Genomic DNA, 13,602 nt, shown 5'->3' on the forward strand with positions numbered 1-13,602 from the left:
ATAAAAATTATAAATCATTATAAATTAATATCTTTTTTAATAATTATACATTTAAAAAAATATTTTACTATCACAATTTACATAATTTTTATATATAAAATTAATTTTTTTAAAAGTATATTTAAGTATAAATTTTATTATAATAATTGATTTTCATAAACTAATTTTTATTAAATGATTTTTTATTAAATCAACTTTAATAAATTGAAAACCCATCACGCTTTAGTTGCTTTTGCGGCGGCGGCGGCACCACTCAGCTTGCTCCCATTCAAAGCTCCGTTCAACGGTTACTCCGTCAAGCTCAGTCCTTTCTACGAGAACCGCATCACCGTTGCCACGGCCCAGAACTCGGCATACTCAAAAATGGTCTCGTTCATGCCCTCGATCTCTCACTGAATCCCACCATTTGAGGTATTGTCTAGTTTGTTTTGCAAACCCATTAATGTTTCCTTCAAATAGTGATGGAAATTGATTAAGTTTTCGGTAATACATTACTGTGATTCCTGAGATTGGGTAAATTTTTTGGGAGTGCTGAAAAGGGGAACGTTCAGTTATCACCGGAAATTTTCGGTTTTACAGCTCGCTTGGCAAATATACTGCTTCTTTGATTTATTTTCCTCTTTGGTTTTGCTTTCACAGTGTTCAATAGTGAGGAATCAGCTCCGTTTTTTTTTTTTTTCAAGGTTCTGAAACTATAACTCGTGGCCTCGAGTGAAAAATTTGAGGGTGAAGGAAGAGGAAGGGAGGTTCATTTATTCATCTTCAAGAACACTCTCCCATGAGCTGTTTAAAATTACTTGTTCATTTATTCATGTTGAAGGGAGGATCACTTATTGGCGTGGTTTTAGAAAGCTAGGACTAAAATTTATTAAAGGACATCAAATTAAATTTGTACAGATATAGCCTCGAAGAAGCTGCTTCAGCAGCCATGATCTATGACAATGGATTATCCTCATCTTACACAGGAATTTCATCGAGGAATTTAAATTTCCAGGTGGAGAAGGAAGAAGATGGAGGAGAGGAACAATTGAGAGGGAGGGAAGGATACCAGCATTTCATTCAAAAACTTTTAAAACACTTTTATCCTTGATCCTTTTTAATAACCCCACAAAATAACTTTAATTATTAATTTATTATTAACTCCTCTCCTATTCTTTACTGCCGCCGCTCAGAGCTCGCTCTGTCAGAAGCCTCTCCAAGTTTGTGTGCTTCTCCAAGTTCGTGCCCTCCTTTGTGCTTCTGCTCCCAGGTTCGTTTATGGTCAAGCATATTATTTTTCCAATTAAAATGGGGTTCTGGGCAAGAAATTGGACTCACCTCTGATTTTTGTTTCTCCTCGGATGTTCGAATCAATTTACTTTTTAGTTTCAGAGAAATTCATTAAGTCGGCCACTGACTGAGGTGTTCGATTAACAATCACGGACTGATTAAGGGTTCTGTTCATGCTCTTAGATGGGGAAAACAGTCAGGAGTTCTGATGGGATAAGAACAGGACACGACTCTTCCGAAGGATTGGAGAAATTAAAAATTGAAGGGAAATTTTGGCTCTCTATTGAGGATTATAGCAAATATACTGCATTTTTTGATAGGCTCTTACCCACCTGGCCACCTGTATATATAGAGGGAGTGGATGAGTAATGTGGCATGAACAAGCTCAAACCTCCATTGTTGAGATTTCTGGAGCCATCAACTTCCTCCGTCACCAAGTCTTTCAATGCCACTATCAACCGCCTTTCATCCCAAGGTGCTCACAGTGAAGTTCTTCTCACATATGCTTCTATGCTTGAGAACTATGTCCCTTCAGATGCGTACACCTTCCCTAGTCTGCTTAAAGCTTGCACCTTTCTAAACCTTTCCTCCCTTGGGTGTTCCTTCCATCAATGCATTGTCGTTCATGGTTTGTCTTCCGATGCCTACATTGCTTCATCTTTGATTAATTTCTATGTGAAATTTGGATCCGCAGATACTGCTCGCAAAGTTTTCGACTTTATGCCCGAGAGAAATGTTGTTCCTTGGACCACTGTCATTGGATGCTATTCTCGGGAGGGTAATCTTGAAATGGCTTATTCTTTGTTTAACGACATGCGTCAACAAGGAATTCAACCCAGTTCGGTTACTCTGTTGAGCATTCTGTCTGGAGTTTCAGTCCTTGCCCATTTGAGGTGTTGGCATGGTTGTGCAATTTTGTTTGGATTTATGTCTGATATAACTCTGTCAAATTCTTTTCTAAATGTGTATGCAAGATGTGGAAGCATTGAAGACTCTAGGAAAATATTTGAGTATATGGGTCAAAAGGACCTTGTTTCATGGAATTCCTTGATATCAATTTATGCTCAGATAGGAAATCTAAGTGAAGTATTGCAACTTTTGGAGACAATGTGGGCAGCAGGTATGAAGCCTGACCAACAGACTTTTGGGTCCCTGTTGTCTGTGGCTGCATCAACGGGTGAGTTAAAACTGGGAAGGTCAGCGCATTGCCAGATTTTAAGAGCTGGATTTGACTTTGATGCACATGTAGAAACAGCCTTGATCGTTTTGTACTTAAAAGCCAGGAACATTGATATTGCATTTCGAATTTTTGAAAGGAGCTCTGATAAGGATGTAGTTTTGTGGACAGCGATGATCTCAGGCCTTGTGCAGAGTCAGTATGCAGATAAGGCACTGGCTATCTTCCGCCAAATGATAAAATTCGGGGTCAAGCCATCCACTGCTACTATAGTTAGTATAATTACAGCTTGTATACAACTGGGATCTTTTGATTTGGGAATCTCGATTCATGGTTATGTAGTAAGGCGAGAATTGACTTTAGATGTCACTGCTCAGAACTCTCTTGTGACCATGTATGCCAAGTGTGGTAAATTGAATCAGAGTTTTATTATGTTTGATAAAATGAGCAAAAGGGATTTGGTTTCCTGGAATGCTATTATTGCTGGATACACTCAAAACGGCTATATATGCAAGGCCTTGTTTCTTTTCAGTGAAATGAGGTCTTGTTGTCAAACACCGGATTCAATAACTATCGTCTCCCTTCTTCAAGGATGTGCTTCGATAGGAGCACTTCATTTTGGTAAATGGATCCATAGCTTTATTTTGAAAAATAGCTCAAGGCCATGTATTTTGGTTGACACAGCTTTGGTGGACATGTACTCCAAATGTGGGCACTTGGATGCTGCACGAAGTTGTTTCAACGAGATGCCGAGTCAGGATTTAGTCTCATGGGGTGCCCTAATTGCAGGATATGGTTATCATGGCAAAGGAGAGACAGCATTGAGGTTATACTCAGAATTCTTGGGAAGTGGCATGAAACCAAACGATGTCATTTTCCTTTCAATTTTATCATCTTGTAGCCATAATGGACTCATTGACCAGGGTTTGAACATATACCAATCAATGACTGGAGACTTTGGGATTGCACCTAATCTTGAACACCATGCTTGTGCGGTTGATCTCCTCAGTCGAGCCGGGCGAGTGGAAGAGGCATATTACTTGTACAAGAAGACATTCCCAGAGCCAATGCTCGATGTTTTAGGTATACTCCTCGATGCTTGTCGGGTAACCAGAAACAACAAACTTGGTGAGAAGATTGCCAAAGATGTTCTCATATTAAGGCCAATAAATGCAGGAAACTATGTGCAACTGGCACATTGCTATGCTTCAATAAACAACTGGGAAGGTGTAGGAGAGGCATGGACCCATATGAGATCTCTTGGCTTGAGAAAAATTCCTGGCTGGAGTTTCGTTGACATACATGGGACCATCACAACATTTTTCACCATGCACAACTCTCACCCACAGTTTCAAGAAATTCTCTCCACACTGCATATTTTGAGAAAGGAATCAGGGAACAAGGAAGAGATGGGTATTGACCTTGATATCAGCCAATTGTCATGAGTTTATTGCAGTCTATATTATACAGCAGGGTTGGCTAATTCAACTTTGTACTAGCTTGCTTCTTTCCATGGCAAGCAACGAGCATTTCTCAGCATTTTTTAGATGCTGAAGTTAAGGTTGGATGAGGGATCGTTGACTAGGGATCGTTGACTAGAAGGGTGTCGTGTTCTTGAATTGTTATGTACAGAAAATTCTGGTGTTGCACGCATACTCAGTCATTTGGTAGGGTATGTATGCAAAAAGGTAGGAATTTGCACAAACACAGCCAATTCATTAATGTTATGAAAATAATTCACGTATATGATTGAGTTGTACTAATAAATTAGTGCCATGTATTTTATATTAAAGTTTCAATCTATGCTTGTCTCATTTATAATAATAATAAAAAAAAAGTATAAGATAGATCATTTTAGTGATTAATCCATGACAAGGATCAAATTATTTCTTTGGCCAAGTAAACAAGTGGTTAAGATCAAACTACTTATATATGGTCCCAAAGATCTTACTCCTCCCTCGCTCTTAAACATGAATGCAGAAAATGTTATTCTTATTTTTTTTTTTTCAATCAAAACTGAAATGCATTCATAAAGATGAAAAAAAAAAACAAACAAACAAATAATAACTAAGGAGAGCATTAAAATTCTGGACTTATTTAGTGAACAATAATCCAATGATTCAGTTCTGAATTTTAATTTCTGGGTTTTAATTTCTGTTCACTTGAATCAAACCACTTTTGATTGCATAACTAACCTAGATCCAGTACGTTGCACGGGTTTGAGATCAGATGATTTTGTTATATAATATAGGTTGCATCTTCTATTAAATAACGTTTGAACAAATTATATTGAAATTGTCTCAATTTAAAATAAAAAAAATACGATGAGTCAATGAAACACAATCAATTAAATTGTATAAATTTGGATAATTATTTGTTTACACCCTTTTTCCTTTTTCAAAATAATCCCCATCGCAATAGGAAGCTAATTATTCAGTGTGGTAATTATTTGTTTACACAACATCAATCATCCTTTATAGTTTATGCTAGTTCCAGTTGGAAATGTTTCAGACCTAATTTTAACGATAACAGTGCAATGTAAATAGTAACAAAGTTTACTCATAGAATGATTGATAACAAACACATCATTGGGAACCAAATAATATTAAGATGCCACAGGGATAGTACAGGCCTGTAGTAGCTTGTAGTTTAACATAAAAGGAGCCTTAAGAAATGGATTGAGTCGCATATTACTCCAAAGTCCAAACTAATCTTTTGATTTTCCATTTCCACAGAACAAAAGGACAAATGTAAAGATCAAACTTGAAAACCTTGGCGATGAAGAAAAACCAGAAAACTACTTAAAGAACTATCTTCGGCCTTCAAATCTTGTAGATAGATGGAGCAAGACTTGGATCACTTCTAAGGTTAATTATGATATTACCATTCCCAAAATTTGGGCCCTGAGGTGCAAAAACCACAATAATGTCAATGAGATTCAAAACAGAAAAGAAAGATAGTTATGGATTTGAATTCATTTTGGTATAATCGATGGGAGCAAGTTTTTTGAGAATTAAAGATTTATTACCTGTACCCACAACTAATGACCCAGTAGTTGAATCATAAAATTTTTTTCTTAATTTGGAACTTCAAAAATGGGTAGCTTTCAATTTAATTCTCATCCATAACCCCTCAAAAAAATATATAATCTCACAAATAAATTATTATCAATGATTTCAGAAGGACATAGGATTTCTTGCTTGAGTTAGAAACATGAGAAAGAAACAACGCACCAACATTCATGGAGCTAAGAGTTCAAAGAGGTAATCCATAATATACAACACCTTAGTACACATTGGACTAAGATTTTAATCTCTTGTAATTTGCAAAAGTGCATATCAAGTTAGTTACTAAGATTCTTTTGGTTTTTTCTTTAAATTCATTGGACTAAGAGTCATCGTCTTTGATGAAAGGTGTGGGGGGCTTATTCAGCAATAGCAATATCCTAGATCAAACAAAAAAAAAAATTGAGGGTCAGTAACTACTATAATAAGAAGATTATCCAAACTATAGATAATTCTATAGAAATTTAGAAACTTGTAAATTGTTGGAGAGTATAAAGGGCTATAGAGTCGGGAATAAGGGCCGGGCTTGACAGGCCGCCCGTTTAAGCCCGTTTTAATAAGAGTTCAGGCTTAAAAATTTAGCATTTTTTAGGATAATCGGGCTTCGACGCCCGGCACTTTTAAGCCCTAGAAAAATGGGCTCGGGCCCGGGTGACCCGTGAAGCCTGTTTTACTATTCACAAAGTATTGTTTTCACCTCTTTCCAGATAATATGCAAACATTGATTTGTATTTTGTACCAGCAATTGGTTGAATTATTTTTTACCATTTTATAGTAATTTTTATATTTTATCTTGTGATATATGTATAGATATATATTTGATAATAAAACAATTTAATTAATAATTATTGTAGGTGATGATGAAGAAACTGCAGAGATAATTAATATTGAGTCTCCGCCTCCATCTTTTACAAGTGGACCTACATCTGAGGGTTTTAATATTTTATTTATGGATGATAATGAGGGAGATCTTGATTAGGATTGATGATGATGTTTGCCTTTATCTTATTTGGACGTTTAAATTTTTTGTTCATTTTTTAGATTATGTGAGACTTTGGTTTGATATATGTTAAATTTTAAAATATTCTAAATAAATTTTAATGTTAAATTTTATTTTATTTTATTTTATTTTTATCCGGGCTTACGGGCCCGGCCCTGAGTCTTATGAATAAGGGCCGGGTTTTAATTTTAGGATAAAATTGGGGTAACCAGCTTTAGGGCCGAGCCCATATAGGTTAGGCCCGCCCGTTTACCAACTCTAAAGGGCTACGCGTTGCTTAAGATTAAAATAATTGAAGCCGATTTAAAAACAGCCACAAAGACATCGAAAATGGGATTTCATTCTGCTAGGATCTTAAAAGAGAGAAGACATGATAAAAGGCATCAAAATACTTCAATTATATCTTCACTGGGTTCCATTAATTATACCTTCAAAACCTATATATCACCACTCCTATACCTGGATACAGCCAAAAGAGAATGCAAGTGAAAAAATGAAGATGCTACTTCATTCAGAACATCCCCTTTTATCTATTGCAATCTCAAAAAGTGGTTTGCTACTTCATTCAGGAGATGCTGCTAGATTACAAGAATCTGATTTTTGGATATGTCCCTGAATCTGATTCAAATGTATGTCTTGTGCGTGTATGTTAGTGAGACCTTACTCATCCAAGATATTTAATACATTGGGGTTGAAGAGTGGACCTTGGACACTTGTCAACATTGACTTCTTTACCTTCTCCAACATCCAACCTAAATGCAATAAACTCAGTAAGTTAGTCATCCAAATCCTTGGTTTTTAAGCCACCAATCAAGAATAAAGCAGTCCAGAGATAATAAAAATATTATACTAATATCAATTCTAAAGTAAACTCATTCCAATTGATAATTTTTCATTCGGTACTTTCATCAACGGTGTGGCGTGCATATAATTTTGTTATTCAGATTCGCAAGAAATTCATGAAAGGAGTTGGGAAATTTGAGACAATGTCCAACAGCATGTATCAGCAAGAAAATGTTATTCACAATAACTAAGTGAACTTTTTCAGCAATCACTCAAGAAAAAACCAATGTAAAGCCAGGGAAAAAATTATACTAGTATCAATTTCAATTAATAATTTTCCATGCAGGACTTTCATCAAATGCCTAGCATACATATTCTAGTTCTTTCTTCTACGATGTACCAAGTCAGCAAATACCATGCTTTCATTCTTGAAGATGTTTGATGGCAGTAAAATGTTTCAAGAAATAAATTTAGTCCCTAAGTTTCATTCTTGAAACTTAGTCCCTACGTTTCAAGAAATAAATTTGGTTCTTATAAATGTATTTTCTAAAATATAATAATTAATATTTTGAATGGTTAAAACTATTAATATTGCATTATACTGAGTCAAAATTTAAGATTGATTTTCAAGTAAGTCAAAATTATAGAGATTACTTCCTCCCTCCCTATATATAAAGTGTTTTTAACTGAATTCTGCATATCAATAAAGGTTTGTTATTTAGTTGAACTAACATAAAAATACAATAATTTTTTAATTTTACCCCTAATAATATCATAATTAATATTATGATGGTGGTAGGAAAAATAAACATTAATGATCTATTCCATTTTTTAAGACAAGAGTAAAATTGTCTAATTATTCAAAAATATTATTGCCACCCCTTATATTTAGGGATGAAATGAGTTTTTAGAAAACACCTTATATATAGAGACGGAGGGAGTAAGTTGCATCAAATTAAAATTTAGGGAATAAATTATAATTGAGTTACTTCCCATGACAAATTGATAACTAATAAAATTAAAGGGCGATTGATAGATAAATTCTTCTGAAAAAGAAAAATAATAATTTGATCCTGTGAAATGTGATAATGCTAATGAGGCTCGAGAGACTTTTTTAAGATTAAATTCCTATGTGAAATTATTTTAGTATCCCTATGCAACTAATTTTATATGGTTTACAAATTTAATATAAGTATTTGCAAGTTTGATCCCACCCAGGACTAAAATAATTTAGGAAATCACAACTTTTTATTAGCAATTTTCTCTAAATAGTAAAGTCTAACTAATTTTATATAGTTCATAAGTTTGGTATAAGTATTCACAAATTTCATTCCACTAATGACAAATAATTTAGAAAATCAAACTTTTTATCAGTAGAGTCCAACTAATTTTATATCATTTACAAGTTTTGCATAAGTATTCACAAGTTTTATTCCACCAATGATTAAAATAATTTAAAAAATCACAACTTTTTAAATTATAAAGGGATATTAAAGTACTTTCACATATAAATTTAATCTTAAAGAAATTCCTTGAAACCTCATTGCTATTATCATATTTTGCAAAATTAAATTGTCATTTTTGTATTTTAAAGGAATTTATCTGCTATCTTCCCTAAATTTAAAAAGAACACCTTTTAGAAGATGCACTCACTATTATATTTTAGATATGCTAGCTTAGACCAAATCAATCGCAATTTTCTTTGGGGACATACCAGCGAACAAAGAAAACCGCACCCGATGGCCTGGAAGGATGTATGTAAACACAAGAAACAGGGAGGTTTGGGATTACGTCATGCAAGAGCGCATAATCATGCACTGCTAATGAAGATAGAATGGAATCTTGTAAACCAAAAGGATACGTTCTGGGTGCAGGTCATGAGGGCAAAATATAAATGCGGTCAAGGTTTAATCCCTCAAATAGATTCCAAGCGTAGAGGGTCAAATATATGGGCAAGTATCAAGGCTATTTGGAAGGGTGTTGAAGCGGGATTGGAAACTACAAATGGTGGTACCCAAGCTCGTTGGATGTATGATAAGAATGGTTCATTTTTCTGTCAAGTTTGCATACACGAGCCTTCTTCATACTGACCAAAATAATGATCAAAATTGGGAGAGGATATGGAAGCTTCGAGTACCATAGAGATGTAAGTCGTTTATTTGGCTTGCTACTCATGACAAGCTTCTTAGAAATGTGGAAAGAAAGAAGAGAGGCATGATTGATGAGGAGATGTGTCGGGGCTGCAACTTAGAGAGAGAAGGGGTTCTTCATGTCCTACGAAACTGTCCGAGTGCCGCCGCTCTATGGAGAAGCATTATATATCATGAGCAAGCTTCAACCTTCTTCAACCAACCTCAGGCCGAGTGGCTGAATCATAACATGAAGAGAGGGCGAAATAAATTCTATGACGATTGGCCTTTGATTTTTACAATTCTTTGATGGCTTATTTGGAAGCGACGAAATTCCTGAGTGTTTGAAGGGAAGCTTCCGTTCAATGAGGCGCTCTTAACTGAAGCTAATGCCATTTTTAAAACTCTAGGGGTAACCCGATGGAAACTCAAAGGGGTTAATTTGAAGGGAGCTGCACTCTATAGTGCCCGTCAAATCTGGAAGCCACCTGACCCTGACTGGATCACTATTAATGTTGATGGAGCATACTCTCAAAACAGGGGGAAACGTGGCTGCGAAGGACTCATTAGAGATTGCGCTGGAACATTTATAGTTGGTTTTAGTCATAGCATGAATCATGGGGACAGTCTCATAGCAGAACTTTGGGGTATTTTCCTTGGCATCAGATCAGCGTGGGATGCTGGGTATTGTAAAGTATTTGTAGAATCGGATTCGATGGAAGCTATAAATTTGAGTATGAGGAGAGAGATTGAGTTGCATGCAGAAGTGGACGTACTGAAGATGATACATGATCTCATGCTTGCCCAAAGAGCTCTTTCTCTTGGGGGGGGGGGGGGGGGCCACTGTATTGTATTCTTAATAAGGATATAGAAGGTGCCCAAAACCTCTAGTTGAGGTTCAGTTTTATTAAAAAAAAAAAAGAGTTAGTAGTTCTCAGTTTTAATGATCTAATTGGTTAGACTAGTGATTAAACCAGTAATATAATAATTAAATAAAAATATTATTAAATATATATATAAAATAAATATAAAAAAAATCAATAATATGTTAATAAAATGACATAACATAATCGTAAATTAATAACATTATAAATTATAATTTTACAACTTATCAAATATAAGTAGATCTTAGTTAAATTAGATATGAGTAAATTTAAAAGTATCTACATTTACATCTATAATTGTCAATATCTTTATAAAAAAATAGTCTCAAATCATATTATATACATGTAAATTATTTAAAAATAAAATTAGCTTTTAATAGGATCTCATTTTTTTATTTTTTAAATATTATATTTAAAACCATCTGATTTTTTAAAAATTAATTTGATTTCTGGTTCAACTTTAATTTTCGACTTAATAGTGATTCAACTTTGTCCAATTCACCTCAATCGGAAAAATAATTTTTACTCCAAACCAAATCATTAACGGCTTCCATTAACAGTCTAATAATCAGGTTTGATCCGTTTTTTAAGTCTTTGCTTTATATATATTAAAGGAGCTAAACGGGAAAAGAAGTCATCTCGCACTTCAAACGATGACGTTTCATGTCCCCGGTGGCCTAGTCTGATGATCAAAATGGCAGGTGCCACCAGATACATTGAACCACACGCAGACATGCAGGGACAATTTGAGGCTTTGAGCAATGCATCGAGACGAAACGCATTGTAAGTGAAGAATCAAGATTGAAGATCTTTTTTTTTTTTATTTTTTTGGCCTGCGAGAGTGAGAGATGAACACGAGGCAGCAAAGAGTGTTGAAATTGGTAATGTGGATTCTGGCACTCTGCCTCATTGTTCACGTAGCGGGACGACCCTTGTATTGGCATCTCAGCGAGAACTTCAACGCCACTGTTCGCCACGCCGCCTCTTCGTCTTGTCCGCCTTGTCCCTGTGATTGTTCTTTTCAACCCCTTCTTTCTCTCCCTGAAGGTATCTTCTCCATTTTTCTCGACCTGCTTTGAATTCCGCAATATTTATTGAGTTAGTTGAGATCTTCATATTCCACACCTATACATAATTCATTTTCTTGATCTTTCGGTTTTTGGCCTTTCCATTTTAGTCCTGTATTCAGTTACACTCGATTTTCAATCAAGCTCTCACATTAAACTTTTCGTGAAACTTCAGCTGCAATAGTGATACCACCTAAGCTAGAGCTCTCAAAGCTATCAGATAATACTCAGTTGCCGAAAGTACCAAAATGTCTCGATCTTTTTGGAAACGCCCATTTTGGTGCCTTTATTTTTCTACCTTCACCTTTGTCCCAGCATTTTAATGAATGAGCATTTAGTAGATCATGTTACTGTTTCTGTTAATCTTGTTAGTGGACTTCAGGATTTTGTTGAAGATGAAATATATTTTGCAAGACTAATAAAATTGAGACATTAGTAATTTATTTGAGAAAAATGTTAAAATACCAATTCCTAGTTATTTATTTGAACTACTGATCCAAACCAATAGTTCTGTTCTCTTGAGACATCTACTCTGGTTACTTTTGCTTGTAAGTTGTAACAACATGGTCATGGAAAAATCCCTGTTCTTGGGAATAACCTTAAAAAACGGAAACGCCTGCACCTCAAATTGATGATCTTTTAGTTAAGGATCAATAGTAGACTCTGTATAAATTGAGTGCAAGTGGTATATTTAGTAGTCAAATAACATATTTGTCCACACCCAACACCTACACTATAGCGACACTGAATTGACTTCTGAAATGTGGAATTGGAAGATGTCATAAGACATGGACCATTCACTGTATTCTGTGAAATATTATTAGAAGTGTGATTAATCTCCAGAAATAAGTGCAATCAATTTGTCAATTTCACAACTCCCTGACCACAAAGGAGATTTGAACTCAGTGCTGTGATTGTAGATATTGATTCTTGCACTCATGCATTCATTGCCAATTGCTTCCTTATTCCTTTGTTATATTTTAACTTGATCTTTTGGTTTTGTATTTGAAGTGCGAGCTTCTTCTTGATCATTTGGTTATGTATATGAAGTGCAAGCTTAACGTGGTGTCTATGTCTGTTTTCAATTGCAGGTTTGAGCAACAGTTCCATTACAGGTTAGTTTTTCTTCCTTGTATTTCTTGTGGAGTAAGCTTCAGGCATGAGCCCATAGTGACACGAAGAGATAATAAAAAAATTCTCTGAAGTTACCTTCTACTGTGGAGTTCTGATTTGACACAAGTTGAAGCATCCTAAGATGATTAATCATTGTCAAGCTAACGGGTGTGGTTATGGCAAAGTTGTACATTTGTACTATATCATAGAAGAGTTTCCGATTGTTAATTATTTGTTACGTTTAGCAATTGGCACTCGTAATATTTGATTTAGTTGAAGTACTCCTAAACACGTGATTCCTGTAAACTTGAATTCTCTGTCGTGTCACTCTTATTAGTTAACACCAACTTAACAAACTCAGGTGGGACTGACATAATAGTTCACAACTACAGTATTTTCATGGGGTAAAATTACTGTGGTATTTAACTTGGAAAGATTTGCATAGAATTAATTTCTTTAGTGTGGATTCAAATGGAATAATGTTTTTAAAACAACCAAATTCCCATTACGGACATGGTAGCAGTGTTGAGCGTCAAAGATGATGTATTTTATAATCATGTGGATCTGTTTTGAAATAAGCCGATGTTTGAGATATATGTATTCTAGATTGCATGAAGGAAAACCCATTGATCAGTGAAGACATGGAGAAGAGTTTCATAGACCTTGTGTCAGAAGAAGTGAAGTTGAAGGAAGCAGAAGCTCGTGAAAACCATCGGCGTGCTGACGTGGCACTCTTAGAGGCTAAGAAATTAGCATCACAATATCAAAAGGAGGCAGACAAGTGCAATTCAGGGATGGATACATGTGAGGAAGCTAGGGAAAAAGCTGAAGCAACACTCGATGATCAAATGAAGATAACTGCTCTGTGGGAGCTCAGGGCAAGGCAAAGGGGATGGGCCGAGTCCAGGGTGAGGTTTCGTCATGCTTATGTCTGAACATAAAGTGCCCATTCTTATGTGTAAAATCAACATTATCTGACATGCATGTCAGTCGCTCATTCATTCTTTTATTCATTGATTCATTCGTTAGTTTCTTGACACCATTTGCTGGAAATATAAATGCTGAAGAAAATAATTGCTTTTGGTTTCGCTTCTGTTTAAATGATCTCTTCTGCA

General features: G+C 35.3%; 2 protein-coding genes across 8 annotated transcripts; both read left to right on the forward strand.

Annotated features, from left to right (window-relative positions):
• Positions 1-247: 247 nt before the first annotated feature.
• Positions 248-4,099, forward strand: LOC129292260 (pentatricopeptide repeat-containing protein At4g04370). Of its 7 annotated transcripts, XM_054929835.1 has the most exons (4): positions 248-411; positions 966-1,249; positions 1,366-1,744; positions 1,964-4,099. In XM_054929835.1, exons 3-4 carry the CDS (start codon positions 1,645-1,647, stop codon positions 3,889-3,891), a joined length of 2,028 nt encoding a protein of 675 aa, XP_054785810.1. In that variant the 5' UTR covers positions 248-411; positions 966-1,249; positions 1,366-1,644; the 3' UTR covers positions 3,892-4,099. The 7 variants fall into 7 exon arrangements, with proteins under 7 accessions (XP_054785810.1, XP_054785807.1, XP_054785804.1 ...); XM_054929832.1 differs by having other exon boundaries at positions 898-1,249; positions 1,366-4,099; XM_054929829.1 differs by having other exon boundaries at positions 1,366-4,099.
• Positions 4,100-10,996: 6,897 nt separating this feature from the next.
• On the forward strand, positions 10,997-13,602 carry LOC129292146 (uncharacterized). Its single transcript, XM_054929679.1, has 3 exons — positions 10,997-11,354; positions 12,466-12,489; positions 13,094-13,602. The coding sequence occupies exons 1-3, from the start codon at positions 11,156-11,158 to the stop codon at positions 13,420-13,422; spliced, it is 552 nt and encodes a 183-aa protein (XP_054785654.1). The 5' UTR covers positions 10,997-11,155; the 3' UTR covers positions 13,423-13,602.

Source organism: Prosopis cineraria, unplaced genomic scaffold, assembly GCF_029017545.1.
Source record: "Prosopis cineraria cultivar Desert tree isolate PC_DT_omini unplaced genomic scaffold, ASM2901754v1 PC14, whole genome shotgun sequence".
Classification (NCBI taxonomy): domain Eukaryota; kingdom Viridiplantae; phylum Streptophyta; class Magnoliopsida; order Fabales; family Fabaceae; genus Prosopis; species Prosopis cineraria.